Source organism: Mus caroli, chromosome 19, assembly GCF_900094665.2.
Source record: "Mus caroli chromosome 19, CAROLI_EIJ_v1.1, whole genome shotgun sequence".
Classification (NCBI taxonomy): domain Eukaryota; kingdom Metazoa; phylum Chordata; class Mammalia; order Rodentia; family Muridae; genus Mus; species Mus caroli.
This window is the reverse complement of record NC_034588.1, coordinates 42,519,873-42,538,672: the sequence shown is the minus strand read 5'-3', so window position 1 is coordinate 42,538,672 and position 18,800 is coordinate 42,519,873. Positions and strand designations below refer to the sequence as shown.

Here is an 18,800-nt window from a genome sequence, read left to right as displayed (position 1 = left end):
GGCTTGCTCAGCCTACTCTCTTATAGAACCCAAGACTACCAGCCCAGGAATGGTCCCACCCACAAGGGGCCTTTCCCCCTTGATCACTGATTGAGAAAATGCCTTACAGTTGGATCTCTTGGAGGCATTTCCTCAACTGAAGCTCCTTTCTCTGTGATAACTCCAGCTGTGTCAAGTTGACAGAAAAATAGCCAGTACAGCAAGTGTTCTTGTCTACTGAGCTACAGCCTCATCTCTTTTCCCTTTGCAATCCTTCTCTTGTTGACCCATTAAAAGCAGAACAAAACAGAAGCCTTGCCTCTTCTTGGGATCCTATATTATGAAAAAAGTAGGAGGTAATATAAATAATAAAATATGTTTTAAAAGGGCTAGCAAAGACTTACTCTTGCCAAGAGCCTGAGTTCAGTTACCAGCAAAACATGTCAGTGACTCAAAACCATCTATCAGTAACTCCAGTTCCAGGGGCGTCCAGTGCCTTCAGGGCTCTACATGAATGTATGCACACGGTATATATAATCTCATACAGGAACAAGCCCGTACAGACAAAGTGTTTTTAAGAGTGTGTTAAAGGGGAAGGGCAATGAGATGGCTCAGTTGGAAGTAACAATGCTTATTGTACAGTCCTGGTTACTTGATTTCAGTCACTGGATTCCATGGTGAAAGGAAAGAACAGATTCTCAAAAGTTGTTGTCTGACCCCTACGTGCACATTGTAATTGTACTTCAAACTAAAGCTATTATTTATATAGTAAATTATGGAAAACAAATATAATACACTATTACAGTCATGAGAGAAAGGCTGAAGAAACTTACCCCAGTTGGGGAGTTTAGGCTGAGGAGGTAATTCAGTTGATAGAGTGCTTTTCCTAGAATGTAGGAAACCCTGGATTCAATCCCTAGCACACCGTAGCAGTGTGTGCTGGCACACACCTGTAGTCTAAGCACCCTGGAGGTAGAAGCAGGAGAATCCCAAATTCAAGGTCCTTTTCATTTCAGGGAGTGCTTGTGCTGTCGTGTCTCTTCTGACTGGCTGGGTTATGACACCTGTGAGGCCTGAAGCATAGCTGTCGAGGGATGTGCTCACTTTTGTACTTCTGTAATCCTTTCCTCCCACTGTGAATGTGTTTGTAAAAGAGAATTTGGTCAGATAGTGAATGCTTTCAATTGACTGATTTTTCAGATTGCTCAGCTAGAGAGGCAAACGGCTTATTCCTAGTTTGAAACATGATTATCCTCTATCTGGAAAGGTTATCTGTCCTATTCGGCTGGATGTATGGCTGGTTTATTGAGATGTACATGGAGCAAGGAGGGACACCAGCTCAGCCAGTAGGAGTGCTATGAGTTTAAGGCCAGCCTGGCCTACATAGTTCCATGCCAACCAAGTGTAACCCTCGCCATTAGGGAAATGGTAAACATGGCAACCAGGTTGCCCTCACAATGCCACTCCTATAATAGATATCTGTGAGTATGCATGTGTTGTGCAGGCATGTGTGCATGGAGGCTGGGGTCAGTCTCAGGTTATTACACAGGAGCTGTGCACCTCATCATTAAGCAGGGCCTCTCATTGACCTGGGTTTGCCAAGAAGACAAAGCTGACTAGCCTGGAGCAAGCCCCCGGGTTCCATCTGCCTGCTTCACCAGTGCTGGGATGACAGCATAAGCCTCTGTACCAGACATTTTCCTGTGGGTTTGGGAATCTAACTCAGGTCATCCTGCTCTAGTGGCCAACTGGGCCATCTCCTCATCTTCTCTGTATAGTAAGTGAATATAGAAACGAAATTTGGGGGCCTATCTATTACCAGAGGAGGGGCGAGGAACGGCCTGAGGCAGAAAAGGAGTAGTGACTATCTTGATGAAAAGTAAGACCGGGCAGTGTGCTGCACGCCTTTAATCCCAGCACTTGGGAGGCAGAGGCAGGCAGATTTCTGAGTTCGAGGCCAGCCTGGTCTACAGAGTGAGTTCCAGGACAGCCAGGGCTATACAGAGAAACCCTGTCTCGGGGGAAAAAAAAAGAGAGAAGTCAGAGAAAGAAAAATTCCTGGAGAAAATAGTTGAAAGATTCTAGATGCTTTCATTTGTTGTCCTGTAAAAACAATATTGGCACAGGTTTTGTTTGGCGTTTGTAATCGTGCTATTCTAAGCTGTGTCTTCATTGCTCATATTTGTTTTGCGTCAGGAGCTTGACAGATCTGTCTTCTTTCTTTCCCAGTCCTTCGGCTTTCTACCAACGCTGGCCAGTGGAAGGAAGCAGCAAGCAAGGTGACACACGCACTGGTGAATATCAGGTAAGGAATGGAAGTTTCTTTCAGAGTTCGCTGCTCATCGAGAGCTTTATTGCACCTTCCCAAGGAGAATGCTCTAAGCACTACTACTATTTTAAGCCCTGATGTCTGTAGGAGTGGAAGACATTGTCATACTTGATCAAGAAGCAGGAGTACATGAGGCTTTCATTTTGTCATATTGAAATAGCTCAAAGTGCTGGCTGTTTTGTGAATTTTCTACCCCAGAGATGGTTGCATGGCCTTCGCAGGCACCTGAGCTGCCAAAGTGTTCTTTATGCATAAGCTCCCCACGAGCTTCCCCTAAGGGTTCCTCTGCTCTTCACCAGGGTTTCTCCATGGGGATCTAGAATGTTCACATTGTACTATAAATAGCTATTTCTATTTGTGGTAAATACAAGCAAACAAAGACCCTAGGGGCTACATCATATTTAGTTTCTTATGAAATAGCAAAATAGAGCGTGCTGTGTATGTTAGGTAAGATTGTGTCAGGCATGGTGTTCACAGGGCCAGGGGAAGCAGTAATCTCACAGGAATACATGGGTCTGTAAGTGGGGAGGGGATGGGCTGCATGTTAGATCTCCGTCTGACTGTCTCCCATTCTTTCCTCCCTTTGTTCCTATGATTTTCCTTTTTCTCAATAGTTATTAAGTTGTTTTTGCAAACAATCAAGACGTTAATGTTGATTAAAAGAGGCAAAACCAGCAGATGGGGAACTTGATTTAGCTCCAGATGTAAGGCTTGCCAGACACTCCAATAATAGTAATGTGTATTTACAACTTTGTATAGATTCTAATGTGTGAGAGAGCAGGGGTGTGGTGTTTATTGCTTTCTTTCTTTTAAAGTAGAATGTCTCATCTCTGCAGTGATTTACTACAGCGTGTCACATCTGGGAATAACAGGGAAGCTGTGAACTGTGTGTGTTAGCTGGGCTGGGACGAGGGAGCAGGGGTGAGATGTGCTAACAAGACACAGTGAGGAAGGTTGGACTGCCTGCCTAACACCCAGAGACATTTTGCAGCAAACATAATTTTATAAATCTTACCAATAAATGCAGATCTGCACCTAGCAGTCAAGACACTGTCATGAGTCCATAGGATAAATGTCAGTTTCTAAAAGAGTTTAGCATTACAAACCCTTCTGCCACGTCCCCGTTTATGACCTAAGGGCAGTGAGACAGACGTGGATGTTTGAGTGCAGCGGCAGGTTCTGGGTCAGAGTATAAAGTACATAAGAATATAGTGTAGGTATTATTTATCCTATATTTCCACAGGCTTCTCAGGCAACTCTTTTTCATCTGGGGCCCGTTTGCTGTATCTTCTACTTTGTTGCTTTTGCTTTCAATGATTTCTGCCTGGGCTGCTGTCCTTATTCTTCCCAAAGGCCACCAGGCAGCTGGTTTAAGTTCCCTGCCTTCTCTGAATAACTGAAAGAGTCAGGCTGAGCCTGAGAAGATGCCTGTCAGCATGGTTACTTCTCTCCTTTCATCCCAGTTCTCACACTGGGCTTCCTGCAGAGGCCAAGCACACCCATTTCACTGTTGCTAATTAAGTATTGGGCCGAAGCTTGCCGGGTGTGGTGGCGCACGCCTTTAATCCCAGCACTTGGGAGGCAGAGGCAGGTGGATTTCTGAGTTCGAGGCCAGCCTGGTCTACAAAGTGAGTGCCAGGACAGCCAGGGCTACACAGAGAAACCCTGTCTCGAAAAACAAAAAAAAACAAAAACAAACAAAACAAAACAAAACAAAAAAAGTATTGGGCCGAAGAAGGAAGGACCCACTCAGCTTCCTCAAGAGATTGCTGGAAAGATGCGTGGGAATCTTACCACACTAAAGCCAGACCGTGAACACGTATGATGATACTAAGAACAGTATACCTTCACTCCTTACTGTCATCTCTTTTTTTTGTTTTGTTTTGTTTTTCGAGACAGGGTTTCTCTGTATAGCCCTGGCTGTCCTGGAACTCACTTTGTAGACCAGGCTGGCCTCGAACTCAGAAATCCGCCTGCCTCTGCCTCCCAAGTGCTGGGATTAAAGGTGTGCGCCACCACCGCCCGGCTCTTACTGTCATCTCTTTTCCATTACTAAATGTCAGGCTTGGGGTGTTCTTCCATATGCTATTTCTCTAATCTTTTAATCTTCAAACTCTGTAGAGCATAATATAGGCTGCTTAAAGCTTCTTTGTTTTTGCCACTTGAAACAGATTCTCACATAGCTTTGAACTCAGTACGAACAGCATTACTGAAATGCTGGGATTTACATGTGTTTGTCACCATACTTTCCTCAAAATACAATTTTTAAAGATTAAGGAGTGGCTTTTGAAAGGCCCTACTTTTGTTATGTGGTAAAGTTGTAAGCCCAGACTCTTCCTTTGGGGATGTGATGTTCCAGGTTCACAGAGATGCCTTAGGCTACTCTTTCTTCCTCTCCGGGCTGGAGGGCATGGGGTGAATCAATTAAAGCAATGCTGCTGCTGTTTGCTGCATGACCTTGAGCAAGTTACCTTCTCTGGACGCCTTTTACCACCTATTAAATGGGGATGATGACCCCAGCCACTAGCTCCTGATAAACTATAAAGCTGTAGTCATTTCATACAGAACATCCCTGAGTTTCCCACATCTTACAAGACTCCAGGATCTCCTTCCTTCTTTTAGACCAACTAATATTCTCATGGTGTGTGTTTACCATATTTCATCTGTCCATTTGTTGATGGACACTTGAGTTACCGTACTTTCGGGGTTTGTGTATGATGCTCCTATGAGTACAAGTTGTGTTTGGGAGCTTGCCTTCAAATCAGTATGGTGTTGCATACTCTAGAACTCCAGCACCTGGGAGGCTGAGGTAGGTAGATGGATTGGCATTTCTAGGCCGTCTGGGCTCTAGAGCAAGGCTCTCTTAAAATGGGTAAAGAGGCCCTGCTTCATTTCTTTGAGGCATAGGCCCAGTTGAGGAGTTTCTGTATCGTATGGTAATTCTGTGTTTAGGGTGTGTTTGTTTGTTTGTTTGTTTTGAAGAATTGCCATGGTTGGTGTTTTTGAGGTTTCTTTCTTAAGTTTTATGTTACATGTATGAACAGCATATGAGTTACATGTATGAACAGCATATGTGTGCCTGTTAACCCTGGAGGGCAGAAGAGGGTATTGAATCATTTGGGCCTGGGTTACAGATAGTTATGAATCACCAGGTGGGTGCTAAGAATTGAACTTGGGTCCTCACAAAACTAACAATTGCTTTTAACTGCTGGGCCAATTCTCTACACGCACACCCTTCCTTAACTTTGAGACAGGGTTTCACTGTGTACCCTGGCTGGCCTAGAAACCAAAAGTAGCCAAGGCCTGTCTCACGCTCAGATCCACTTGCCTTTGCCTGATGATGCTGGGGTTAATGGCATGTGCCCCTGCACTTGGCCTTCGTTTTGAAGCTTGTTTAGAAATTCCTAGATACATTTTATTTTTCTGATCTGTGAAAGTTAAAATGTTTTGTGTTTCCTTGTAGATGAACATTGACGAGAATGATCAAGGAAGTTGTGTCATTTTCTATAGTTATATCCGAGGAAGAAGAAAAGGCACAGTGGAGCCAGGCTTCCCTGTTCCTTTGTCTTCTTCCAGTTTGTGATGGGCATCTGTGCTTTGGGTAGTTGAGAAAACAGGAGCCTGGTTCAGCAATCCCACCTCTGAGTTTCCAAGATACCATGGAGTAAGGCTTGCTAGGACAGTTATGGTGTGCACAGTTTATTTTAGCTGTTTCTAAAGGTTATGTGTGCTGATGTGCATATGAGAAGGATTTCTAAGGCAGCAGGAACACACTCTTATCACCTGTCTTAGAATGTTATTTGATATCTTCAGGAAGAGATGAGTTGAAGGCCAGCTTTCAGATGACAGTGTAAAGTGGTGTCTTTGGGTCTCCTGGCATGTGGTAGGTCTGTTGGCTACCCTTACTTAGATCCTCCCCAACAGATGGGGAGCAGCAGAAAGCGCAGACCTTTCTGTCCTTTGGAGCACAGGTTTTGTCAGTGGGAGTTAAAGTACTTCCACGAGCATGGAGTTTCTGGTGCTCTGCTTTTTTGTCTTTCGTGGTTTAGTCATGCTGGTGCTTCAGTTGTCCCAAGTTATTTGCATTTGAACAAGCCTCTCTTCCTGTTTATCTTCAGCAGATTCTGACAGTACAGCTGCTTAGAGCTGCTATTGTAACGGGAACTCCTGATGTCAAAGAAGAGCCCACGTTGTTCCTCCCCATAGAAACTGTTGTGTCCTTTGAGTGAAATACACTATGACACCTTGAAGGTTCATTTAGAGGGTTTGCCTCCTTTCTCCCTGCACATTCTGTGGTATTTATTTGTCTATATGAGAGAGGTCTCAATATCCCAGGCTGACCTTGAACTTGTTCTGTACTCAAGGCTGGCTTTGGATTCCTGAGCTTTGTGCTGCTACCTGCCAAGTCCTAGTAGCTAAGGCAGGTTTGGAATTTAGTACACAGTCCAGGTTGGCCTTCAATATAAGATCTTTCCTGCTTCCACCTCTCTCTGGTATGGAAATTACAGGTGCACACCACCACCCCTAGCCTAGTCATCTCTGTTAATGGAGGCAGAATTAGAGAAGGAATTGTGAGGTCCCGGTCCTCTGAGTCTTCCAAGACTCATTGCTCATGCATCTGTTTGGACTTTAGTATCCTCCAACCTAGAGGTTCTCTTGGTAACATGAGCATGGAGTTTGGTGCCTGGGCACTCAGTAGAAGGATGCAACTTAGTTACTGAGAAATGAATTTGGACTAAAGTAGAGGATGGAGTACAGGCTGAAGTAAAGATACGAGCAGAGGCACTGAATTGATGACTTGTAAGTAGCAGGGAGTATATGACCATAGAGTTGTCTGCCTAGACTTAGATTATCACTGAGTTAGACTTTATCAGTGATAGCCCTGCTTTTGTTAGTCAGACCCTGATCCACTCCATTAGACAGAGTGAGAAGTGTTAATGCACATTACAGCAAAGCACTAAAATGAAGCCACAGAATATTGTTTACTTGGTGTTTCCCAGTCTTCTAAGACTACAGCTAGATTCACACTGCAAAGTGAAATTTTGCATAAGGACATAGCTAGGTGAACTGCAGTGAACTTAGGAAAACCATGTATTTGTAATGAAATACTGAGATTTTTGTCTGGGTCTGTAAGAATTTGTAGGTGAGGCGATTTTAGTTTACCGCTCTTAAACTCAGCTTAAAATTCCCTTGGAGTACTTCTGCACTTTGCTTCCTTTATATCCTCATCATCCTCATGTGTATATTTTTCCTGTGTGCATGTCTATGCAGCATGTGTGTGCAGTGCCCAAGAATGTCAGAAGAGGTATTAGATCCCATGGGACTGGAGTTACAGATGGTTGTGAGGTGCCATGCGGGTGCTGGGAATCGAACCCAGGTCCTGTAGGAGAGCAGCTAGTGCTCTTAACTGCTGAGCCATTTCTTCAGCTCCTGATCTTAATTGTTTTTTAAATATTATTTGTTTATGTATGAGTGTTCTGTGTGTGCATATATAGTGCATGCCACAAGAGGGCATCGGATCCCATTACAAATGGTTGTGAGCCACCATGTAGTTGCTGGGAATTGAACTCAGGACCTCTAGAAGAGCATCAGCTGTCTCTCCAGCCCCGTCTTTGATTATTTTTAACCATACAATTCCTTGACATTAAGTATATTTACATTGTTACACAATCACTACCACCATCCACTTCTAGGACTTTTGTGTTCATGAATGGTCTTGGGGACTGAAAGTAGAGCCTTGTATAGGTTAGACCAGCACCTTTACCACTTGGCTCAACTCCCAGCCCAAACTATGTTCTCACTGCATTCCCATTCTCCCTTTCCTTCTTCCTCTAGCTTCTGGCAGTCACCATTCTGTTTTCTGATTTTCTGACTGACTGCTCTGAACGTCATCTCAGTCCATTGTGACTGACTTAGTTCATGTAATATATTGTCTTCAAGCACCAACATGTGTACTATGTGTTCCATTGTATGCATTTACCACATTTTGTCACTCTGTTGTCATGTTGAAAGTCCTTGGGTGGCTTCTACCTTTTGTGTGCTCTGAGTGATGCTTATATGAACAGGACACAATCTCTTCACTGCCTTGCCTGCTTCAGAAGTGGATTACTACAATACACGATAATTTATGTATGATATTTGGAGAACTTGCCAACCGTTTCTCAAAGTGGCTGCACTATTTTACATTCTAATTTTATACATTCTTACTAAGACTTTCCCCTTTTTTGGCACTATCCACCATAATGGGTGTGAAGCTGTATCTCATTATAGTTTTAATTTGCATTTCTCTAATGACTAATAATAATGTTGAACCTTTTTTTGTTTTGTTTTTTTGAGACAGGATTTTTTCTGCGTAGAGTCCTGGGTGTTCTAGAACTCATGTTGTAGACCAAGCTGGCCTTGGACTCACAGAGATCCACTTGCCTCTGCCTCCCCAATGCTGGTATTAAAGGCATGTGCCACCTGAAAGTTTTCTTAGGCATTTATATTTCTTCCTTGGAGAAATACTATTCAACCCCCCCCCACACACACACACAGAGCTCTCTTTCTTTTTTGGGGGTGGGGGGGAGGGTAGCGTGACAGTGACTACCTGTGTTATGTGTAACTCAGGCTGACCTGGGGGTACTCGGATTACAGACATGTGACACTGTATGTATCTACCCTGCCGGCCACCGCTGCCTTCTGTAGTACTAAGGTCAACTCAGGGCCTCATATGTGCTGTTCAGAGAACTCTGCCGCTAAGCTATCACCTGAGCCTTCAGTGTTAGTTGAAAGGGGTTTATTTGTTTGTTTTGAGACAGCATCTCACTTTGCAACTCCACCTGTCCTGGAACTCACTCTATACACCAGGCTGGCCTAGGACTCAGAAATCCTGCATGTGCCTCCCAAGTGCTGGAATTAAAGGCCTGTACCACTCTGCTCAGCTAATTGAGTTGTGGTTTGTTGTTGGATTTTAGGCATTCTTTATGTAATGTATATGCCAACCCTTTATCAGATGACTTACAATTATTTTCTCCCATTCTGTAGGTTGCCCCCTTTTTTTTTTTAAAAAAACAGTTCCTTTGGTACATAGAAGGGTTTGACCTTTATCTGTGGTCAGTCCTAACTGTGTTACTCAAGCAAGGTTGAATTCCCACGCTCTGGTGATTCTGTGTCTGTTCACCCCTCCTTTAAAGCACCACATTGTGTAGCTGAGACGAGTTTCAAACTTCCTGTGTATTAGAGGCTGTCCTTGAACGCCTGATCCCCTGGCCTCTCTCCGTGTTCTCCCAGTCTCTTGTCCCATCTTTGGACACTACTATACTAGAGTCATGTGGTGCTGGAGGGTCAGTTCCAGTGCTCACACCCAGGGCTTTGTGTATGCGCAGTGAGCACTCTGCCATTGAGCTCTGTCTGATTTATATACAAAATTAACCAAGGGCCCAGCTTTTCTTCCTTGTGTGTGGAAATGCAGTTTCACTAGCACCTGCTTTGCTTTTTTAAAGATGATTCTAGAATTTTTTGAGAAGTTCCTGAGAATGGAACTCACGGTCTCGTGCGTGCTAGGCGAGTACTCCCAACTGGTACTTGCACATTCTTAAGCAGCTCTGAGTTCTCCTCTACACCCAGGCCGATAAAGAAATTTAGCCTCTCTCTAGTTTTTCTACATGTCCCCTTGGTCTTTGCTGTGTAGGTTTACTCATCCCAGTGTGGTTTATGAGACTGTAATAAAATGCTTCAGAGTAGAGACTGTAGAGAGGGTCTGAATTTTGAGTTCCAGTTCTATTCTTCCCGTAGGCAAGTGTTTCAGCCACGCTGTGCTTGAGTTTTCTCAGACACAAAGTGAGGCTAATCCTGGGTTGTTAAGGAGACCAGTAAATGCCATATACACAAATATTTACTAATTTATTAAAAAGTTTTTGTCCTGATTATACAAGTATACAGATCTTATAGTCTCGTTTTGGATAGATCTCAGGGAGAACTCGGTCTGTCGGATTAGATTAAGCCCTTTCACATCCAGTTTCCTTCTGCTCGGTCCCTACTCATGTGCACCTGGAGAGACCGGAGATGTGAAATGACTTTAGTGACAAGCTGGCATTAGAGGCCATTTGGGAACGTAGGCTGTCAGCCTGCTCCTGCCTACCAGTGACAGAAAGTGATGTGGGGAAGTGATTTGTGTCCCCTTCACTCTGAGTCTGCGGAAAGGACTGCTGACCTAGTTTTACTCCAGACGTTTGCCTTCTTGCTATATTAGGATAAAAGAATGTCCCACAGTGATTATGCATGTAGTTTTTGATTGTGCATGAGGAGATATTAACCGTTCTGTTTTCATTGCTTCCCAGATTGACTCTTTAAGAGGCCTTGAATTTTTTTCTTATATATATATGTATTGATCTGTAGTTTTCATGTGATGTTTTAATATCAGGGTAAAAATGGCACTATGGAATAAATTGTTATGTGTTTGTTCACTTTTTGTATTTGGAAGAGTTTGCAAAAGATTAATATTAAATGCTTGGTAGAATTTATTAGAACTTGATGTTCTTTTCACAAATATTGTTATTTTATACTATTTAATTTTTATGTGTAAGGGTGTTTTGCCTGAAATATCTGTGCACTATGTATTTGCCTGGTGCCCATGTAGGCCAGAAGAGGACATTGGTTCCCCTGGAACTGGACTTACAGGTGACAATGAGCTGCCGTGTGAATGCTAGGAATAAAACCTAGGTTCTTTGGAAGAGCTGTCTGGTTAAGCCAATGCTTTTAACCATTAAACCATCTTTCCAACGCCCAGAAGTAGCTTTTTTAAAATAAGTGATTTAATCCCTCTATTTGTTATAGACCTCTTCACAATGTTTCTTTCTTCTTACATTAGTCTTACTATTTTTAACTAAGTCTGTGTGTTTGAGGGTGGGGGTGGGGTGTGAACATCTCCAGCTCTGGAGAATCCAGTGCCTCTGACCTCTGCAGGTGACACACACACGTGGCGTGGTAGCACATGCTTGTAATCCCAGCACTTGGAGGCAGAGGCAGGAGAGTAGAAGTTCAGGGTTATTATCTGTTCTATACTGAGTTCAAGGCCAGCCTGGCACACAGGAGATCCCATCACAAAAACAAACAACAAACAAACAAACAAACAAAACCAAAAAAATGTTAAACTGAAGTTTGGTTCACTGTCTCACAATGATGCACCTTGTATAAACATCCCACTCTTGTTCAGAGTGGGCACAAAGCATATATATATATATGTATGTATGTATATGTATATGTATATAATGTTAACTTGTAAGTCTCTTTGCCAATTATATTTTCAGTCATGACTTATATTTTTCCATTCTTTTCCATTTTATCTGTTTTTACCTTTCTAAAATATAGGTGATAGATAGTTGGATCTGGCTTCTTTCTTTCTTTTCTTGCAGACAGAGTCTCACTATGTAGCTTCGGCTGGTCTGGAACTCTGTGTAGACTAGTCTGGTTTTTAACTCATGGAAATCTGCCTCCTAAGGCCTGGGATTGAAGGTGTGCACTGTCATGTTCTGCAGGTGGTTAGACTCTTCATCTGGTCTGACAGGTTCTGCATTTTGATTGGAATGTTTATTTTATTCACATTTAAAATTCTTGTGGGTTCAATTGGACTTCATCTGCCCACTACATCTTTCTTTAATTCTTTTCTTTCCTATCTGCTGTGGTTTTGCTGTGTTAGGGATTGAAGCAAGGGCCTCACTGCTATGAGGAAGTATCATACTGCTAAGGTCTTTCTGAAGTCTTCTTTCTACGTTTTAAAAAAGATTTAGTCATGTTTAATTATGTGTATGTGTGTGCATCTGCATGAGCTTATGTATACTGTGTGTGTGCAGGTGCCCAAAGAGCCCAGAAGGCATCCGATCCTCTAAGTATGCATGTGCTGGGAACCAAACCCAGAGCCTCTGTGAGGGCATTGCATGCCCTCAACCTCTGCCATCTCCTCAGCCCCTCTTTGCTTTGTATATTGAGACAAGGAGTCCCGAAGGTGCTCATGCTGCCTGGCTAATGAGCCACTTCCCCAGTGCTGACATTGCAAACACTCACTACCATACTGGCCTACTTAAAATAAAAACAGAGAAAGGGTGGGGCGAGGGGGGTTGGTAAGGGATTGTATTTGATCTCTTGTTTCTGCTGGGAACACAGGAATGTATCAACATACCTGATTTTATTCCTCCTCCTCCTCTTCCTATTCCTCCTCTTCCTCCTCCTCCTTCTCCTCTTCCTCTTCTTCCATCTCCTCCTTTTTCCTTTTTAATTTAAATTATTTATTTACATTCCAGTCATTGCTTCCCTTCTGTCCCCTCTCCCACAGTTCCTTATCCCATTCCTCCTCCTCCTTGCCTCTGAGCTCTCCCTGCCACCAGTCCTCCACCTTCCCTGGGGCCGGCCCCAAGGCTCTTGAGAATTCCACTGAGCCCAGACCAAGTAGACCTCTACTACATATGTGCTAGGCACCTCGAACCAGCCTGTGTATGATCCTGGTTGGTGGCTCAGTCTCTGGGAGCTCCCTGGAGTCTGGGTTAGTTGAGATGGCTGATCTTCCTATGGATCGCTCACCCCTTCAGCTTCTTCAGTCCTTCCCCTAATTCAACCACAGGGCCACCCTGAGATTCCATCTCACACCAGTCACAATGGTTAAGATCAAAAACTCAAGTGACAGTGCATGCTGGCAAGGATGTGGAAGAAGAAGTACAGTCCTCACTGCTGGTGGGAGTGCAAACTGGTACAGACACTCTGGGGACTATACCTTCTTTTTCATAGATAACATACCACTATGCCCAGCCAAGACTTATACTAATTTAATTGCAGTGAAATATAGAAATTTCTGTGCAGCTCTAAATAATATATACATACCACATTCATCTCAGTAATTTTTTTTTTTTTTTTTTTTTTTTTGCTTCAAAGAAAGAAAAAAACACAAAAGGAATTTCTTAGTTTCAGAACAAGTGAGGTGGACTCTTACTGTTCTCTTTGCTGTGTTTGGGGCTCTGTGAGAGTGGGGAAGTTTGGATTTGGTTTCATACTCGAACATTTCCTTTGTGGGAGATTTTCTCACATGTAGGTGTTAAACACAGCATTCCCCAGTGAGCTAATAGCCTATAGCTATTTCTTCTCTGTATTCAGGATCTGAGCAGTCAAAGCTCGTTGGCGTTTGATGCCTGCGTGTTGAGCGTTGAGCGTTATAACAAAGAAAAAAGCTGGTTCAAAAGTAGCAGGACTAAACTGATGGAGTTATTGAGTGTGCTTTTTAAATGTCTAGAGTCAGCATTGGTCTAGAGAAGATATTCTTGTGTGCTCTGCCTTCTGCATCTCATTTTCTTCCAATAAGGCTACTGATTGCGGCCCATTTTATTGGTTCAAATAAGGGGCTATTTCTGGAGTATTGCTCCTAGGGGAAAAGGAGTCAGTCTTGAGCTGAGCCTGAATCGCGCTGTTGGACTGAAATAGAAGCCTCTGCTTAGCAGGGTCCAAGTGCACAGTGATGCTCTGAGACGCTCACTCAAAGGCTCACCACTTGTGGAGGGTTATTTAGTTTTGTTGTTGCTGTTGTTTTGGCGGGTGTGTGTGTGTATCTGTGTGTGTGTGAGATGAGCATGTGAGTGTGGGCATCTGCATGATACCGAGCGAGCACATATGGAGAGCAGAGAACAGTTTCTGGAAGTCCGTCTCCACTGTTGTTCTGGAAACTGAATTTAGGTTGTCAGGTTTGCACCACAAGCACTTTTATACACTGAAACATTTTGCTAGCTCCAACTTCAGGAAACTTATAAAAGCATTTTATCATCATGATTTAGTTCAAAGAAATCTTATGTTATTTAAATCTGGAAACCTTACTTTGTTGTTTTGGCAAATAATCTGTTTGCTTACTAATTATATTGACATTTTTCTCTTGCTTCATGACTTATCACAAATATTTGTTGACTGCTTTGGCAGTAGTTGATAGGAAATACCTTTGTGTCTGAGTTGGTGACGGTGGGAGGGTTACTTCCTGGTAACTTAAGATAACCAAGCACCCTGGGCCTTGAAGTAAGTTAAAATATTATGCTTTGAGCACTGTTGCAGCTGAGATGGCAGAGGGCACTGGAGAAGAGGGTGAGTTCCAGGTCGATGCAGAAGCTCTCAGTCCCAGAGATGAGTCTGAATTACCTCCACTTGGCAAGAGAGCAAATTGCTGACCTCAGCCCGTCTTTTTTCTCTTCCTTTTTTAGTGTTGGGGATCAAACCCAAGGCCTTGTATGTGTTTGTGTAGGCTGCTGTGACTTACACACCAGCTGTCTTTTCAGGACAGCACAGCCTCCTGTATACAGTTAGTAAGCTCTCCTAGTCATAATGTCAACTATAGTCTTTAAATGTGATGAATATCTGAGATGAACCATGTCAGGTGTGTCCTTTAGTCCAGCCTTTTACTCAGGAGAACGTCCATCGTAGGCTGTTCTGCTTTCTTTAGGTGAGCAGCAGAGGTGGGAGGAGAAGGAGCAGGAGACTGTAAAGGCTTACATTTGGGAGATCTGGAGTGCTTTGTGCCTTTATTCTCCTGCTCGGCTCTTGTTTCCTTATCTTTGAAATTATTCCATAGGCTCAGGCATGGTGACCTGTGTAGATATTTTGCCTGCATGTATGTATGTGCACCGGGTGTGTATCTGTGGTGCAGATCCTCTCTCTGGAACTCATTGTGAGCTATCTTGTGGGTTTTAGGAACTAAACCTGGGTCCTCTGGAAAAGCAATTGATATTCTTTAATAGCTGGTCCATCTCTCCAGTCCTATTTACTTAATTTTAAGATAAGGTTTCATATAGTCTATCCTGGCCTCCAACTCTCAATATAGCCAATGACCTTGAATTTCTTTTTACCTTAGTTTGTTTTAATTGTCTGTGTGTATACTTTTAGTATTTGGCACAGTGCACATGCGCAGGTCAGCAGACAACTGTCAGGAGTTGTTCTCTTAACACATTCATCTCCAGGATGGAACTCAGTTCACCAGGTTTGCTTGGGAAGTATCTTTACCCACTGAGCCATCCTATCCTCAACCTTAAAGTTTGATTCTTCTACCTCCAAGATGTTGGGAAATATACACATGTTCTGTTCTTCCTGTGCTGAACCCCGAAACCAGGGATTTTTGCACACTGAGCAAACCCTCTCTCATAAGCTCCACCCCTGACCTGCATTAGATTATTTGTCAGTTGCATTGTGTAGCTAGCTTCAGAGCTGCTTCACGAGACCTCCCTCCTCAGTGCTTGCATCCTGTGCTTGTTCAGTTGGTAGGAGCATTTTGCTACCACATTTGTGTGGTACTTGGTATAAAAGCTTAGAAGAAAAGTATAAAGAACAGAGTAAAAACAGTTTAGAACTTGCAGTCTTACCCCTCAGTAGAGCTCCAGGCACTGTTTTGGTGAATCTCCTTCTCAATTTCTATAGCTTTTCCCCCCTTTTGTATCTAACCTATATTCAACACTTTATCCTTGTTTAATTTGTTTTGATGTTCAACCCATCATTTTAGCTTATCAGGGTGTGTGTGGATCCTGATTATGTCATTCTGGGTATTGGGATCTTCTGCGGCTTTGTATCGTCAGCACATTTCCTAAATGTGTCTTCAGAATCTTTGTCCAGATGCTTTGATCTATTCCTGACTCTGCTCCTGATTTGGTAGATGATTTGGGACTAATCTCTCTCCATTCTGGGCTCCGCTTTGTTACTGTTATATAAAATGGCCCCAAAGTCTGAAAACTTTCCTGAAGAGTTAACTGCAAAGCCCTTGGGAAGAAAAATTGTGGGTAGAGAGTCTTCAACCATGGCCGAACTTGAAAAACAATAGCCGATGACCTTCATGGCATGGTTCAGATCTTCCTCTAGTCTCCTGCTCTCTCAGAACCCCAGCAGGACTCACCAGCTAAGAACTAAAAACGAAGGTTGCAGCAGACATTGGTTCTTGCTTTGAGCAGTGAGGATGTAGGCCCAGGGGAGGGGCAGTGAGAGGACAGCAGGGGAGGGAGGGCAGTGGAGAGCTCTCTGAGGATGGCTGCCCTGGTCTCTCTGTGCTCTTCCAGTTGGGGTCCTGTTACTTGCTAATTGTCCCATGAGTGTGCTTGCGTTTCCCCTGGGGTTGTAACAAGGACGTGATAGTCTGCAACTGAGACTGAAACACTGGTTTAATAAGCAGGCAATTAATGACATGCTAAGAATTTTTAGCTCCGGTAGATTAATTGTTAAATGAATTGTGTCTACGTGGTACTGTCATTTTACTATAATATCAGCCATATTATAAATATAGGTTTACATTGTAGAAGATAATAATGAACAGAATTATACACTTAGTGATCAGGCTTCTGGAATATCTGAGGAAAATATTTTCTTCTTACACTGTCTTTTTATGTAGGTTTGATTAATTTTACCTCAATTGTACATTTCTCCCTGGAGCTCAGATATTTTGCATGTTCTAGCAGAGTGAGCGCCTGTAGTAACAGGTTTAATGAGATTGTTGTTGTTGTTGTAATTGGTTTCTATATCATTTCTTTGAAAACCAGTCATATGAACAGGATGTGAAGCTCAGGATGTGCTGATGCATTCCCAAGACCCTCACACCAGAGAAACTCATTTCTCACCTTTATCTTCATGTGATGGGGATTCTCAATGGTCAGCTTGGTAGGGTACCTGAGAACACACACAAACAGCTTCTGCCATTGGTGCTGACTGTGCTGATGGAGCACCCATGATTTCTATAGTTTTTACAATACTCATCTTAGAGCAAATACCTGACAAGAAACAACTTAAAAGGGAGGAAGGGCTGAGAAGGGTTAATAGCGGGAGCCTGGGGCAGCCACCTCCCTTCTTCCAGAGCTGGGAAGCACAGAGCTAAGTGTGCTGCTCAGCTTTCCTCCTCCTCTGGCTTTAAAATGGAAGCCAGGGCCAGTCCATGCACGGGTGCTGTCCACACTATAGTGCACAGCTTCCCAGTTTGGGTAACATGGTCCTGAAGTCCTCACAGATCTGCCCAGAAGCTTGTCAGTTTGGTGACACTAGATCCTGTCAGGTTGGCAGTGGCTGTGTTGGTCATCATACTGGGACTTGGAGATGCAGAGGCGCTAATATGTATTTTATCTCGTATGGTTTGTCCGTCCTTCCTTCCTTCCCTTTTCCCCTTCTTCTTTCTTTCTGTCGCCTGCTCGCCCGCCCTCCTTCCCTCCCTCCCTGCCTCCTTCTCTCTCTTCCGGACAAGGCTGGCCTTGAACTCGTCCAAGGTTTTTGGGTTTTAGATTTATTTTATGTGTATTGTGTTTGCCTGTGTGTATGTCTATGCCTTGAGTGCATGACAGTTGCCTGTGGAGGCCAGTAGAGGGTGTCAGGTCGTCTAGAACTGGGTTTCATACAGTTGTGAGCCACCATGTGGGTGCTGGGAGTTGGACCTAGATCCTTTGGAAGAGCAGCCAGTGCTCTTAACTGCTGAGCTATCTCTCCATCCCCTTGGCTTTTTTCTCTTCTTCTTTGAGATAGTTTCACCACGTAGCCCAGGCTAACATAGAACTCACAGCAATCCTCCTGTCTCAGCCTTACAAATGTTGAGATTATATCCATGAGTCACCATGTATGGCTGAACTATTTTCTTTAGTAAAAAGAATGATCTCTTTGGTTAGTTATAAAGAGGGACTTGGAAGAGTATAGGCATATACCACCAGGCTCAGCCTCCATCTTTAATAGTCTAGAGAAGGTACATACTGATGTGCTAGCTTTTGTGGGTAAGCCAGAGAGACGTGTGTTTCTCTGGATAAACTCTTTATAGGCTGCATCCTTCTCTGGAATGTCCGTAGCCAGCTTGCCAGCTTGTCTCTTCAGAACATATTCAGCCTTAGCTCATCTTTTCAGACAAGCTTGACCGTATTCCAGAGTAGCTGGGTTTTGTTGTCCTTTATAGAAGTCTATTGAAGGCAGGTGGCATCTATGCTTGTGTTTGCTGATTATTTGTTGAATATAGATGGGCAAATAGTTTCTTTCTTACAACTAGAGATTCTGAATAGAACCCAGGCCTGACATGGCATGGACAGGGAATAATGGTACTTGGAAGTTCACATGATGAAGGGAAGCTGTAAGATAGTTCAGAGACAACAGCTCAAAGAAAGTCTGGACAAAAATGCCAGCAGACTCTACCTACCAATAAGAAATCTACTGAAGGGCAAGGCAAAATAGAACCCAGGTCAAGCCAGTGGTGCAAGCCAAAGACACCTGCATAAAGTAGAAGGTGTAAGAGTTAGTCTAGAAGACAACAGCCTGGGACAAAAAGGATATTGGCAACAACTTTTCTCAAACAGAAGAATGGGAACGCTACAACAGTTTAAGAAGCCATGGGGTCTAGCACTGAAGACGACTACACCAGTAAAGACAACAGTGTAGTTGCAACCCTCAAAGACTTGAGGTTCTGCTGGGTGCCTTAGTCTGTAGGGATGTTCTAAAAAGAGAAGCTAAGCCGGGCGTGGTGGCGCACGCCTTTAATCCCAGCACT

At 43.5% G+C, this 18,800-nt stretch overlaps 1 protein-coding gene across 1 annotated transcript in view; it reads left to right on the top strand.

Annotated features, from left to right (window-relative positions):
• Armh3 (armadillo like helical domain containing 3) overlaps positions 1 to 18,800 on the top strand; it is a 181,922-nt gene that overhangs the window by 110,270 nt on the left and 52,852 nt on the right. The window contains exon 23 of the mRNA XM_021151523.2: positions 2,209 to 2,284. Coding sequence (XP_021007182.1) covers positions 2,209 to 2,284 — 76 coding nt within the window. The remainder of the gene's footprint in view (positions 1 to 2,208; positions 2,285 to 18,800) is intronic.